At 44.6% G+C, this 16,328-nt stretch overlaps 1 protein-coding gene across 1 annotated transcript in view; it reads right to left on the reverse strand.

Annotated features, from left to right (window-relative positions):
- Positions 1-14,769, reverse strand: part of LOC127588940 (LHFPL tetraspan subfamily member 7 protein) — a 66,168-nt gene extending 51,399 nt beyond the window's left edge. The window contains exon 1 of the mRNA XM_052047966.1: positions 13,899-14,769. Coding sequence (XP_051903926.1) covers positions 13,899-14,267 — 369 coding nt within the window. The 5' untranslated portion in view covers positions 14,268-14,769. The remainder of the gene's footprint in view (positions 1-13,898) is intronic.
- Positions 14,770-16,328: the final 1,559 nt, after the last annotated feature.

Below are 16,328 nucleotides of genomic sequence, written 5' to 3' on the forward strand. Positions count from 1 at the left end.
AAGTTCATTAGTTGCCTGCAATAAACGCATCGTGTGTATACTGGAGACTAATAAATGCGCACAAACACACCACCACGCTACTTTTAAGTAATAAAGGGACCGCCAGGAAGATGAAGGAAGACAATGATTCTACTAAGCAGTGCAGTGAAATTTTATCGTGTCCTCAACTGGGACTCAGTAAATGTCGATATCATTAAACAGTCATTCTGAGCCTTGATTGTTGCGGTGGAAAGCGGCGTTGCTTTCATTGCCAAAGTGAGGCGGCTGACGATCCTCTGAAGAGGAATAAACAGCGCTTTCTAATGACTCGTCTTAATGGACGGCAAGAGGGGAGGGACATTAGTGCAGCTGCGCTTATAAGCAGGCGTGACAACTTCACTGCAATTGTTTTAATGGTCTGTGTGTAGTTCGAGTACTCTGCAGCCAAAAGCCGTCTCGTTCGGTGTGTATTTGTCCGCCGTGTTTTCTGCGCTCAGCAGAGTGGACACACTCAAACGGCAGCTTTGACACTCAGGCTCTCGAAGCCCATTAGCACTGCGATGCAGCTTTCCAAAACCACCTAACGGTGTCTCTGCTCGACTCAACCTACGGCACCGTCAGCAGAGATCACTTTGCGGCACTTTTGTCTGTTACAGTGATCCCTCGCTATTTCGCGGTTCGTTTATCGCGGCTTCGGTGCATGACGGATTTTTTCAAACATATATATATATATATATATATATATATATATATATATATATATATATATACATATACATACATTTTTTTGAAGTCCGCAAAAAGTCCACAAAAGGTCCGCGAGAAGCTGTGAAAGTCAGCAAAACAACAGTGAGTCACATCGAGCAACATATACAGTACATGTGGGGTGGGGGGGCTGAGAAGATGTAAAGCCAGGTTGATTGGCTGTGCATCTTCTGTCTTATCACGTGGGTTACTCTTTGATCTTTAATCAGTGTCCAATACGATGCTGCTATAGCGTGTGCCTGCAGTGCTTGCACGTGTCTGTGTGTGTGTGGTGTGTGTTGTGGCTGAGAGAGAGAGAGCGAGAGAAGGGGAGGCTTATCAGAACAAAAGCAGGTCTCTTCCATCCTTAATTGTCTAATCATCCTTAATTGATGAATCATAAGCACTTTGCCATGCTATGGGATAGCTGGCCTGTGTGTGTGTGTGTGTGTTAGTGCGCTCTGCTCAAGCGCAAAGGACCACGTGGGGCATTTTTTTTAAATGTATATGTTAATTGGTCGCTACTTCGCGGATTTTCATTTATCGCGGGCGATTTTGGTCCCCATTGACCACGATAAACGAGGGATTACTATATTCCTCTTTTCTTTTGCTTGCTCAACTCAATCACACACACAACTGAAAGCATGAATAGGAAAAAAAATAATCAGCCCCCACCTCTAAATGACGTTCAAAATATCGTACGCAATGTATTCAAAATGTGTGCTTGCATGTGTGTGTGACTGGCCTGCAAACGCCTCGCCAGCCAGTGTGTGTGTACACACTGACTAGAATACAGGATGGAGAGGATAAGTGGAGATTAATCACCTGACAAGTGGATGGAGTGTCCGTTTGGGCCTCAGGGACAGCCCGCAGATCGGATGTGACATTTAGAAGCGCTTTGCCCGCACACTGGCAAACACACGCAAACCCCACACAGTGTCTGGCTGCTGCCAGATGTTGGGGTGGCAAGGTTTGCATGAGCCAGGTTTGGCCCGTGCGAACGCTATGACTGCAGTTGTGAAGTTTTGTCGGCAAAGTGGCGACTGCGAACATTTACTCTTGTTTGCTAAGCTCTACCCCACATTGTCTGGCAAACCAGATTACAAAACTGCCAACTTGCCGTTTTGAAAACAACTACAGTTTTTTTTTTTAAAAAGTCATGCTTGAATGTTAAGCACAATTTTAAGCACACTGTCCAAGCAAACATACTTTTTGCATTATCCCGAGCATAAAACAAACATGGTCCCAAACCTGACAAAAGTGGTCACGCTGGCCATCGATATTTTTTTAACTGGATTGGATTTCTCTCGACAATCATATTGCATTAACAGTGCTTATTGAAACAGCATTGTAAACATGTAACCGGATCGATCGCTTGAAATATCACTTCTGTTTTCACCAAGGGACGTTGAAAGAATGGTCGTGTTCTGCAAAGTGACACCTCCTTCGTCTCATATCACATGAAAACGTGCTTAGTGCCGTCACTTGGTGTTGTTTTCCCCCAAACAGTGTCGCCACTGAATGCATAGAAATGATAACAAGTATGCAAGACTGGGGAATCACCCCTAAACAAATCAATAGCGGGAAACATTTGCAACCAAGGAATTCTCTTCATTTAATTGATTGCTATTGTATAATGAACATGATGCTATTGATCTTGCAGACCACGGAGGTTAAGCACCGTAAAACTCTACATCGGAAGCTACAAACTGCTCGACTTATTTAACGCCTACTAAAAATACTCAACACCAAATAAAGCCTATAAGGCTTTTTAACCTAACACGTATCTCGCACACGGACACCGAACTCGACATTTTGCCGGATCAGCACGAGTTGGTTTTCTGGAATCTGGGATGCAATGGAAAAAAGCAAATGTGCCCACAGTTCCCTTACTGCATCTGTGCCTGATCGACTCACAGCCACCTGCTGCACCACCTGTAGACAACAAATTAAGCCTGCGCAAAAGGTGCTCTGTGATATGTTACCATAACCTTTTGCGACAAGAATGGATTCGCACAATCCTTCTTAAGGTGATTTCTTTTGCTTCAACAGATCCAAATATTAATGCAGTCAAATGGAAGGAAAAAAAAAAGACTCCCAATAATTAATGCTAGATATTCAGGACTGTCAATGCAGCACCATTTTCCATTATCCCTGGAAAGAGGTTCACTCTAAAATGTTTCAGGTCGCTAGCCAAGCTGTCAGAATTGTACCTTACGACTTCCATTAAGCACAGCTCTGGTTTCACCTTAGCTCCAGTGCAAAACGAGGTAACAGTTGCGTGTCACTCCTGTCCCAAAGGGGGATCATCTTATGAAACAGAGATTCACAGAGCTCCAAGTGTGCAGGGAACAAGCTCTCTGTTGCAGCACTTTTTATTTTACAAATGCTTGTATAAAAGCACCGAGCCGCAGTTTTAAATTGTCAAAGTCATCCAGTCCAGAGATTTATAAAAGCAGGCCCTCGCAATGGTGCCTTCGGAAACATTTGGGGGGAGTGGGGGTCATGTTAAAGTGCTCACTAAATTGGAGCCGATTGCTGTAAAACGATCCCACTTTTAGTCAATTTGCTAAGCGCAATCCTTTCAGAGACACAGCAACTCAGCCGTGCGGCGTTACGGCGTGGAGTGGAGTTGCTGAGTGCCAACAAACTGATTGATTGCAAAACGCAATCATTTTGCTGGTTAAATCGCTCCGGAGTTTCGCACCTCCTCCGGCGTTAATGCAATTAGCACATCAGAAGTTTTCGTGGTCCAGTTTTCCACGGTATGCAAGTCTTACATTCATTAAGTGGTGAATTAAGTGTGTTTCATGTACTGACCTTCAAAGTTCCTTCCATGTTCTACATCTTATCCTGTTCAGGGTGACAGGTGACCTCCATCCGACACCAGAGTTACCGGAGCCCAATGTAAGCAAAATCCATTCATAGATACATTGGCAAAGAATTTGATCTCAACAACACCAAACACCTTTCATGTGAACTTCAGCAGCTAGCGTGACCGCGCCAATGACGAAAACATCCCAGCCACAATGCAATGAAAGCACATAGCAGTCCAATATTTCAAGGCTGATAAAATGGCTTCCTTTATTGTTTCATCATAAATTGCGTGACCGATGTCCAAATGACCATCTGGCCACAGTGAGCACCCCCTGCCCAGAAACAGACTGTGGAGCAAACAATAAAAAAAAAAAACAATTGTGAGCGTTTCCTGCAGCACTGAGACCAGAGAGCAAGCACATTTGACCACCATCAACACTGCGGATAAAAACAACAAAATTGACTTTGCAACTCAAATGGACGATTGTCATCATTGCACAGCTGTGCGATCGCCATCTGGTACCTCAAGTCACATTCCCGCCAGGTGCTACAGTTTAGCGAAAGGAACCGAAACAACACAGAGACACTTTTGGTGGGTTGGAAGTAGACACACTAAAGAGCGAAGGGGAGTCGAAGGCAGCTATTGGAAATTCAAGATAGAAGAAAGTTTTCTGTTCGAAAGCACGCAATTGGAAACCCGACAGAAATGAAACACAATTAGTCATCATCGTCATCATCATGTTGTTGATGGCGGTGCGGGCACCCGCAGCGGCTCCTCTCTCTCCTGTGATTGAGAGGAAAGAAATTTCATCTGTGCTGTATGGTGCACATAGAGCAGGGGTCCTCAACCTTTTTTGCCCCACGGACCGCTTTATATCAGACAATATTTTCATGGACCGGCATGTAAGGTGTGGCGGATAAATACGACAAAATAATATATGACCCCATCTCGGGGTAATAGGAGACAATGACACCTGAAGGGTGTGTTTTATGTCGAGTCTACTTCATAATTTTATTTTAGTCGTTGTTGCTGCACAAACCCCCCCCCCCCCCGCCTCACACAGGTAGCATGTCGGAAATAGCAACAGTGCTATTGTGGCGATCTCAGAGTATGCAGCCATAACTTGAATCCAGAACACCAGCAGAGTTGTTGTCTCGAGCGCACTATTAAGGCCGAAGTCATTTGCGATCTCCAGCAGTTCATTTGAATCATTTAGCAAGACTCACGTGACGGAGAAGCGTGATTTGACGTGCGTTAAGAGTAACGGAGAACCGGGTAATTTTTCAAAATAAAATATCTTTCGTATTCAAAAATAAATAACAACGGAATTAATGTAAGTTCTTATTGTGCGGCCCGGCACCAAATGCCCCGCGGACCACTATCGGTCCGCGGACCGGCGTTTGGGGACCCCTGACATAGAGCACTTTTGACAATAAAGTTGACTTGAACTTGAATCATCAGCCATACCCGAAAGATGGAATATGAAAGCCGTATTTCACAAAACTATCTTTTGGAGAAGCGACGGGAAGGTGTGTGTTGATGTGTGGGAAAGTAGGATTTTAAAAAAAAGAGAATAATCAGGTCCACTAGGGCGCTCTCTCGGCTTGTTTTCTCCTCTCGCCTCCTTTATTATAGATCACAAAGGTGGATGGGACTAGATGAGAGGATCAGATAACCGGATTGAAATGTACGGAGACCCCCCCGGCCCGATTTAATGATGACAACCTCGGAGATTTATTCAGCTCTCATAATAGGCTGCTGGTGGTGGGCTGGTGGGTACTCAAAGGAGAAGACGAACCTCAGGCAAAAATTCCTCCTTTCTCCGATTTCTCAGAAGGACTTCGCAATGGTATGAGAGCGCAACTGATACTTTGATGCCACCCCCTCCTCCCCCGTTCCCCTGGCCTTGCGACCGGCTCCTAATAAGACACAAATGACAAATAACCACATATTAAGAGGAAAATTGAAACTGCAAGAAAGGAAGCGCATTTCGCTAATTCCAGCAAATGCACTTTTGGCATCCAAACAATCAGCCCGGCAGAACTCGTTCGAAACATCGCATCTGCTCACTTCAAACGTTAGCCACCCAAAGGAGGAGAGAAAGCAGCGAGCGGGAGAGAACTGCGAGATGAGATGAGAGAGTGTCGAGGAAGATTGGGGGGTGGGGGGGGGGCACTTCGCCTTTTCTTGGTCCTCTTTCATGCTGGCATAACAACACTACGGTCCGTATCTTGCACGTCGAGCAGCCACTGCTTGATGCTCAAGTGCACTCCGTCCTGTTGGCAGTCATCAAAGTGTAATCACCACAAACATCCATCCAATTCATTTTGTCGACTGCTGCTGTTGTTGCGGGCTCCGAGCGGGGAACAAACGTTCTAACATGCACACAGATAGACATCGAGACAGTCGACTGTTTATTTTCACACTTGTAGGAAATGTACGGCCTGATTGGCGAAGATCCTAAGAGCCGGCGCTAAATTGTGTGCTTGGTGTAACACCGCAGCAACAGGTGTTAAAAGTGGGCGCCGAATGTAAAAGAGGGTCCTTTGATTTTGCTACTCTCGCTCCGACGGCTTTGGAATGGAATTCGAAAATGTCGTGAAAAACTTTCTGACGAGTTTAACTCATTCACTCCCAAAGACGTTTTGAAACGTCTTTTCAGACTTGATCTAGAATTGGCTGGTACTGAATGAGTTTTTAAAACGACACTTGTCTGGATGGTTAAACTACAGAGGTGGCCGGAGGCGGGGGCGGGGGGGCACTCCAGCGGAGAGTGAAAAGGGCTTTGCTGCAGGCTCCTCTTCAAGCCCCCTCACACCCTACAAAAGGACGCACAGTGCTCTGTTAAATGTATGCATGATCTGCACCAGCACCGGGCCTGAGTGCACATTTCATAATTCATGCATACAGTGCCAAAGTAAATAGCGAAAGCTCTATATGCTTCCTCCCACTTGGGGTTCATTTCACCAGCTCGTAAGGTCAATCCATATTACACACAATGCGGCAAACTCCCCGACCCCCCTTTGCAGAACAAGTGTGGAAAAGGCAAGGAGGTCGGATGTACAGTCACTAATTTGCACTTCTTTCATCTTGTCAGTGAAAAATAAGATCAGAACTCCTCTTCGCCTTTTACATCTTTTTTCAACTCAAGCTCAATTGAAAAGTGGACGTTATCAAGCAAGGGCGCATTACCAGCTCCAGCCCAAAGTTGCATCACTTTGATCAAGTGCCTTCCTCCATTCCGGAAAAAAGCAGCCGCTTGCATTTTAAGTAGTCTAGTCTGACCAACGAGCCCTCGCGGGTACGAATGATGTAATGAACCTAAACATGCTGATCATTGCAATTGAACATGGCGAAAATGTGTCATGGCGCAGCGGGCCACTCATAAAGATCACTTTGAATGACGGGAAAGGGATTGAAATTGCTGCACTGATTTTGAAAAGCTGGTTTGATTCTGAAAGATTGATCTGATTTGTAGCACGATTATTTGCAACTTCGGTGACCCTGGGCGAGCAAAATCAACAATAAAAAAAGATTGAAAGTGAGAACCGATGTTGATTTAGGTTCTAGAAAAACATCTTGACGAGGCGATAATTAAAATGTGGATTTTGATTTTACGCTGAGGTTTAAAGGATGGTGACCCCAGCGTGTTCTATGTCATATAAAAAACGGACACCTTTTGAAATATGACATTATAGACGACTTTCCTAAACACAGCTTCGTCAATGCATGGATTTAATGTAACATTTCTACTTCTCTGATTGTGTTTGCTATATGCTCTGGAAAACAACAACAAATGAAATCTCAACATCACTGGCTAAAAATCATCTTTATTACTCTACTCTTCATGGACAAGTGCCAGAAGCCAAAGTTGTTGGAACTCGCTGCTGCTCAACTGAGCCCACAACTGAGAGGAATCATTTGCTCATCCAAATATTGTCCGAACCAACCTCTACTTTTCCCGACCAAAGACTGTCCAAACTGTCCAAGTAGTCACGATGAACGATACCTCAAATCCAGTGACATTTCCTTTTATAGATTTTTGAAAGTTGAGACGCATGGGACTTTTTTTTTCCCCCTTTCCTGAAGCCACACAGCTCACTGTGAGGATTTGACGGTGGAGTTATGCTTGGGAGCTTGGCATCATCCGAAGAGTCTTATGGTTTGATCTTGCAGGATTTGTGAGGAAAAAAAAACAAAAAAAACAGTGCAACAGTCATCAGTAGACGCATCGCCTCTAAGCAGCATTGATCCCGCCCCTCTCCCCGTACTCACCCAGACCCCCCTTCCCCCTTCCAGCGTGTCACATCATGATGGAAAGTGGATATAGATTGACCAAATTAAAGTTGTAAATTGTTTACTCTGTCAATCGAGGGTGTTTTATCGAGGACCACACACACACACACACACACACACACACACGCGCGGCTTGCTACAAGCAGAGTGAGCCATCATTTATCTTAGAAAACAGGGATGACCGTTCCCGGTTAAATCAATACATAAACTATCCAGAGTGAAGCAGTCGAAGTGACAGGCTGCTTAACGAATGGAAGGTGGCCTGCCAAAGCTCGCTGACTCAGCAGCTATTGGTGAGGGAAGGGCTAATCCCATGCCCTTGCACTGCACCCCCCCCCCCCCGCCCACACACACACACACACACACACACACACACACACACCACCACCAGAAAAGACATACGTTGCGTCGAACAGCACAGGGCTGATCATACTGTTGGTCGCCAATAGCACACCAAAGCCAAACAAAAAACAACAACAACACAAACACTCTTCAATGTTTCAGAACTTGTTTGATACATGCACTCATGAATACATTGCCACAAATATCCATAATCACATATGAACCCTTTCAGGGACAGCGGTTATTACTGTGGACAGCTTATTAGGTTGTTATTTGCGCATGAAAGGGTTGAATTGCAATATTGGTCGGGGGGGGGGGGGGGTGCTCAATTACAGTCGATTACTTTTCAAAATCATTCAACCCTAGTGCATTTGAAATATTCCATGTCTGTTAGTAAACATCATCGCACTTTCAGTGACTTTTGAAGGTGCACCTGAAAATGCCCAAAGCAGGTAAAAAAAAAAAAAAAAAACAATCATACATTGCAAGTAACATCAATCCATCAGGCCACATCATCAATCCTTCTCCTGCTCAGCAGCAGGACTGATTTCCTCTCTATTTCGCTTAGATGGATAGAAAATGCAGACGGCCGTGTTTGTCCGCTCGCCACATGGCTCATTCTATCCATCATCTGGACACACGCTTCTCTGCACTTCCAATTTCTCACCCACGTGTATAGCTGGGCGAGCCAAAACAGAATCATCAACAACTTTTTTGGTGTGTGTTTCATCAATCGACACCGCTGGAGGTGAATGCACAATTTTAACAAACTTGCTATATGGATTAATCCTCCAATGAGAGAACTGTAGAAGAACCTGGATGCTGAAATAGTTTTTTTTGTGTCTTCAATTGATCGTTGTAAACTGCGTGTCGGTAAAAATCCCAGCTGACATTGATTTTGTGTGACCTTAGTGTGTATGTGCTAAATGATAAGAGCTCATTCAGTGTATGTCAATTCATGTCCCGTTCCAAGTGCAAGCGACACCATAGCCAGATTTCAGCAATAATTTCGGCAGTTTATGTGCGAGTCAAAGTAAACATACAACCAAAGCAACCCCGGAAAAGGCCTGATATATATTAGGATGAGTCTGCAGTCGTGGATGCGTCGGTGTCATAAAGCCGTCACTTTTCGCAATGCCAGGCAACATGGCCTCACCGGCAGCAGGATGATGTGCAGCCCTGCTCGAAATCAACCATGTGAAAAACAACTCGGTGGAAGGGATGACCGTAAAACACAACGGCTGACCTGACGGTGGCTCTCGTTCTTTCTCCACGCTGATCCTTAGCTGGGCTATGGATCAGTGAGTAAACTAGGACGGGGCTGCACCTGCTAGGCTTCAAGGTACCCGGGGGAGGAGGGAACGTTTTGTGGTATCAGCTGAAACAAAGCCCAGCTCACTCCCATACATTTCACTTGGTACACTTGCACAAACTTTTGCAGGGGGCACTCATAGTAATTTTCCAAAGGGTGCAGGTTCAAAAAAATGTTTTTCTTTTAACCCTTCTAAGGATAGCGGTTACTACAGTGGACAGCTTATCATGTTATAGTGTGCCTGAAATGGTTAATAAATATTTGTTTTCAGATTTTATATATATACATATAGATATGGTATGATAGGGGCGGCCCGGTCGTCCAGTGGTTAGCACGTCGGCTTCACAGTGCAGAGGTACCGGGTTCGATTCCAGCTCCGGCCTCCCTGTGTGGAGTTTGCATGTTCTCCCCGGGCCTGCGTGGGTTTTCTCCGGGTGCTCCGGTTTCCTCCCACATTCCAAAAACATGCGTGGCACCGTGAAACTTTAAGATCAAAACTATGCATAATAAATCTGATAACTTTTTTTGGGGGGGTGGGGGGTACAGATGAATTCATTGATTTCCATGGGACAGGAGAAGTGAACCAATCTCTTGGGGGCAGCGCTAATCGATTAATTATCAAAATCATTCATCTCTAACGCATACTAATAATCGGGCCTTATATCACCTTTTTCCAATCTCTAACAATCTTTTTTATAAAATCAATTTGTAGCATATTATTGATTTCGATCATCGCAACGTGATAACGGCTGTATTAAGAGGTAGATTATGTTGCGTAATCTCCACGGACAACCCGATACTGATGCAGACTCAAATTGGAAAACAGCTCATTTGGACATCTCATGGATTGAATTAAGTTTAGAAAGTTAATCTCTTGCTGTTTTTCCTCCGGTGTCCCTCAACCATTACTCCTCGTGACCTCACTAATTACAGAATCAATGGTGCCTCCGGTAGGCAGCGCGCACGTCGATATGTTTTGATTACCCACTCGGTAGTAGCGCGTCTGCTCGTCTTAGCAAGACGGGCCACACTTTGAGGTTGCGTGTCGCCACTGTAGCAGAATGAAGCCGCTGGTCAAGAAAAATCGGTCTTTGTCTCGATGTGCTGGGCGGAGGGAGTGGGGGCGTGACTCCCCGGGGAGAGGAGGGAATACAACATGTGCATTCGACCCCGTAGCATGATTTCCCACAGGCAGACACGCTTTCACACAAAGGGCTGTCACCGTAGCGGTTGCCCGTAAAGAGTTCATGGCTACAGGGAGGAGGGTGATGTGTTACAGTAAATTTCAGAAGCGAATCATGATGGTCGTCCAAGGAATTCTGTTTCAGTGCTGTACTTGTCACAGAGTGGTCGTGTGTGGTTGGCACTGCATCGTGTGACTCCAGGAGGAAGCCACCTCTCGTCTTTTAACTCATTCACTCCCAATGACGTATTTAAACGTCTTTTCAGACTTGGTCCAGAATTGGCTGATACTGAATGAGTTAACCCTTTCGGGAACAACGGTTGCTACAGTGGACAGCTTATCATGTCATCGGGTCAGCGGGTGCATGAAAGGGTTCATATCTACAGCACTTTGGTCAGTGCTTACCGGATTTAAATGTGAAAATAAACCTTGGACTTGACCCTTTATTTCTTGAGAGACTACCATGCACGTCAATCTATTGCTACTCAATTCCTCACCAGCATTGTTAGGGCAGAAAAGTAAAAAGATTATTCTTGAACTTGTCAAAAGAAAGACAATGGAAGTGGATGTGATCATACCTCTCCAATGTTATGAATCAAAATGGCGACCCCACTGATTTTTTGGGTGGTTTTAACGACTTCTGCCACTAGGGGCACTGCACTGTAATGCAATTTGGGTGGTTTTAACTACTTCCACAACAAGGGGCACTACACTGCATTGTAATACAATCACTGGGGGCAAAATAATTTCTCTAGAGCAGAGGTGCCCAAACTTTTTAGACCGAAGATCTACTTTTCAATCAACCAACCTCCCGGGATCGCCCCTTACCGCGCACGCGCACGCACACACGCACTCCATGATGAGAAACAGCCTGACACGGAGGCATACGATGCACTTCTGCGGCGTGTTAACTATTGTAGCTCACACATACCATTTTAAAGTGCTTCCTTGGGCCCTCCTAGATTGCTATTCTTTGCCTGTGCCCTCGGTGAATTATACACGAAGCAAACACTGAATGAGAATAATGACGATATAAGATAATAGCACAACAGCTCAGATCACAAGCTGCAATTGCAGACTGCTGGGCGCTAACAAGTTCCGGTGATGTAAACAAGCACCATCGTAGGATCAATATTTACCTGCTTTATTTTATTTTTTTAAATATTTTTTTGTGAAAATGAGACTGATAGGATGATTAGGATGCAGCGTATATGAACACAAAAAAGATATTACAAACATGTACAAAGACACACAAATGGTTGTTTGTTTTTTCTCCTCTACGCTCCTCGGATCTACTTGGGTCATGTCTTAGATCTACCGGTCGATCAGTATCGACGTAATGGGCACCCCTGCTCTAGAGAATACCATGTACATCAATCTGTCGCTACTCAAGCCATCACCTCATCATTTTCTGCTCGCCCGTACGTGTACAACACGTGTTTGTCTGTCTGAGGCCTGTTGGTTGAGTGGCAACTGTCAAAGGTGCAGGGTAGTTTTGTCATATTTGCCTTCTTTTGGAAGCAAACTTATTTGGACTGAATCGAAAGCCCCCTCTGCTCATTTCAGCCAAGTAGCCATTTTGGATCAATTGCTTCTGATATGATTGATAAACAATGAATCTCATATGGTTGGCAGAATTATTGAGAATTGAGATGTAGTTATTCAGAAGAAAAAAAAATATGCATAATATGATTGATTGGACAATGGCTTTACTAACCTTTTCTTCAGTTAACATTTATTTTCATAAAGGCCGAGACAAAAGCGGCCAGATAAAGAAATCGTAAGTGAAATTTATTACATGATTTTGCTCCCTTCTTACAAGTTATTCTGCTTCACCGAGTGGTGAAATTACATTCCAAGTGCTTGGAAGGGTTTAGGCACCAGGAAACATTTGTCAAATGAGTAGCTCTCCATTGCTGGCATAGCAATAACAATACCAATCATCTCTTTCATTCTTTTTTTTTTTTTTGCTAGCTGTGTGTACTTGTCTCAAGTGTCAAATAATTTTAACAGAAGCCTGTCAAGTTTGTTTCTGACCCAAGAACCCCCCCCCACCACCACCCCCGCCCCCACCCCCATTGAATGTACACCTGTTTACCTGTGTTGCATTGGCTTCTGTTTGCAAATAATTGCACTACAGTCACTCAAGCAGCAGCTTATTAACATTTCCCTTTCAAATGCTAATATCCATTCATGCATAAATCATAGCTCCAGAGTTGACTTGTAAGCACCGTCGCGCTTCTTTATTTAGAAAGACTTGCACTGAGGAGTTCAAGACTAGAGGGGTTCAAACAGTCATCCCATTGTCATCGGAGTATCTGCTGCTTAACCAAAGCGCTCACCTCCAACCTTTAGTATGAGTCAAAGTCGGGCATTTTTTGCAAACTAGTTAATGTGCTGGTTTCTTGTTGTACTGAAGTTGGTACTTGAAACTGGATTTCAGTTTGTTTATATGTTCATTTTAACCGGCACTCAGTATTCATTTTCCTTTTTTACTAGGATGCATAGATTTTAGATACAGTAATTTACCCAACAATCTGTTTTCCATAGTGTTTATTTATCCCATTCAGGGTCCAGTAGGCAAATTTGACCCCAGATAACTTTGTAAACATGAGCAAAGCAAACCAGAGAACATGGAAAGAAAAACAGAGGGCGGAGAAAGAGAAAGACAGGTCAAGTTGATGCTCTTGGGTTTGTCCATTTCGGTGTCACAACAGCAAGTCACTTGCAGGATTTGTTTGACAGTAACCGGAGAGTCATAAAAAAAATCTGTTGTTTTATTTTAAATGGTTTGAAGTTATCTTAAACGTAAATTAAAGGCAATGTTAAAATATGCTTTCTTTTGTAGGAGTAAGTAAATCAGGGTGGATAGAGGTCGCCAATCTGGTAAGGAGTTTGCATTGATCCCATTTTTGACATCTAGACACCCACTCATTCAACCATTCAGTGGAAGTGAACACAAGATGCCCACATGGAAGTCTGGATGAAGCCGAGAAAAAAGCCACGCAAGCGCAAGGAAAACAGGCCTCAGCTGAGATTCGAACCCAAAATCCACCATGAGGCAGATATGCAAACTACCACGTCACTGTGCTGCTCTATGAAATCAATCCAACTCCTGCACTTTTGCCAGTGCAATGTTTTTTCATAGTGTTCTCTGTCACGCACCCACGTGACGGTGACGGTGACGATAATGATGACAATGATGTGCGTGTTCATTATCTTACCTGCCACGAACTGGACGGGATCTCAGCAAATTTGCCCAGCCCTCCAAAGGTGTAACAGCGATACATGTGGTCCAGAGACTCGGAGCAGTGCCACAGTAAGCCGAAGCTCACGGACTCCTTGTGATGATAATGTTGATGGTGATGATGGTGATTGGTGGTCCTCGGCTGCTCCTTCACAATCCACGCAGGAGAGATGAAACTGAAACTGCACACGGCGACCAGAGCTGAAGAAAGGAGCACCCAGAAGCAGCCCACGCAGCTGAACATGGTGGTGGCGACGCGGGGCGCAAAGCCCGTAAACAAACTGACTCCACACCCGGCTTCTTCTTCTTCTTCGTTCTTCTCCCGTCCCAGGAGGAGCAAATGCATTTGGAGCTCACAGACGCAAAAGTCAAAGTCTACCTGTGCTCCGGTGCACTACATTTGCCAAACATCCTCAATCCACGGAAGTCGATCCGGCGTGGAAGTCCCGCCGAGCCCGTTCGTGTCTCTTTGCGTCAACAGCTTCTTGAGCGGGGAGGCGAATCCCCAAATCTCCAAATGGTAGCAGCACAATAAAAAAAACAAGTCATGCAGTGTCCCACGCCGCGCGCACGAAATGTTTGTCACACCCACAAGTGGGAGCGCAGCTGTGGTGCCTCCACGCAGGTGATTGAGCGCTCTCGTTCAGAACCAATGACACCCCAGTCCGTGGGTCTCCGCCTCCTGGGCGTCCCCGTCTGGTCCGGTCCAAGCGTGGAAAACCGTGCACTTTGCGTTCCTTCCAGACTACGCCCGGACCACGGCAATTAAATGTGGTCGCACACATTGCTTTTCCGGAAGACATCTTCAAAATAAAACTTAACCAGAGCTATTTTAATACGATACGACTTTCTCGATATGTTTTAAATTACATCAATCAATCAATCAATCAATCAATCAATCAATCAATCAATCAATCAATCAATCAATCAATCAATCAATCAATCTATCTATCTATCTATCTATCTATCTACCTAATTATATATCTATCGTCTGTATAACATTAGGCGATCATCGAGTGTTTTCTAATCAAGAATTTTGTGTTAGTTTGTGTACGTTTGTTTCTGTGTGCGTGTGTGTGCGCTGGTAAAGCGTCTTTTTCATTCATTCATTCATTCATTTTCCGAACCGCTTTTATCCTCACTAGGGTCGCGGGGGGTGCTGGAGCCCATCCCAGCTGTCTTCGGGCAGTAGGCGGGGGACACCCTGAACTGGTTGCCAGCCAATTGCGAATATCCACAAAATATACCCCCCCCCCCCCCCCCCCACACACATACTTTTTCCAATATCCACGCCCACCCCCATCCTTTTTCAACAGTGCTTATTCTTAACAGACGGTCGGCGGGGAGTTGCTGGATTCTATCCTAGCCGACTTCGGGCGGAAGGCAGACTACACCCTGAACCGGTCGCGAGTCAGTCGCAGGGCACATATTAGAGAAAAACAACCATTCACACCCACATCCACACCGTCACTGAGTGGGGAGCGATTGCACGTTGCCCGCCAATAAGTCAGGCGAGTGTATCACTCACTACACCATCAGCGACTCTTTCCCAATATTATGAATTTATTTGTTATAATTTTATCCACGCATCTAGCTTTTACTCTGAAGCAAATCCCGTTTCTGATATGATTTTACAGAGTCTGTTTAAACTTACCTGACAGCAGTTGCCCCCCCCCCCCGCCCTAAACAAAAACACATTCTTAAACCGAATTAAATGTTACACACTCGAGCAAAATTGTTGACACTTTCATATTTGATGTTTTTCACAGTACTCATCTCAGAATAAGCCAGTAACGTCGGCTATGCTTTCTAAATAGTTTAATATGGAGTGTTTTTAAAAGATAAAGTATATAGACTCGACAGATAAAGTATATGATTTCGTTTTTAGTGGTCGAATTGTATAGCCAGAAACCATCAATGATTTGCTTAGTGATTCACAAAGGTCAACACCTCCCCCGTCTGGACAACTGCAGACATCACAGATTCGTTACTATCACGAAAATAGTACAGGTGTGTGCAGGAACCAACCAAAAAAACGGATTAGCCTTGGTTTAATCAGACGTTTGGAGATTTCAAGTATGTTTTTTTTTACAAAATGTAGCCTGACTTGGATGATTTTCATGGTCAGATAAGGCTTAAACTTGCAACCCTACGAAGAACGGACAACTGCCGTGTTGGGCAATTTAACGCCAGTACTTACTAGAAACTGCTGCTGTAGCTCCTGAAATGTTGTTAGCTTCAAGGCAGCATGCGTGACTAGTTTTCTTATTGTTTATTTTCATCTATTTCGGGGGGACATCAAGCTCTAGATAATATTTTGTCCACTTGTTGATTACTGTCTGCACTGTCTTCCAAGGGATGTAACACCTTCGAATTTTTTTCCCATTTTCCTGTCCGATACCTTTCA

Source organism: Hippocampus zosterae, chromosome 16, assembly GCF_025434085.1.
Source record: "Hippocampus zosterae strain Florida chromosome 16, ASM2543408v3, whole genome shotgun sequence".
NCBI lineage: Eukaryota > Metazoa > Chordata > Actinopteri > Syngnathiformes > Syngnathidae > Hippocampus > Hippocampus zosterae.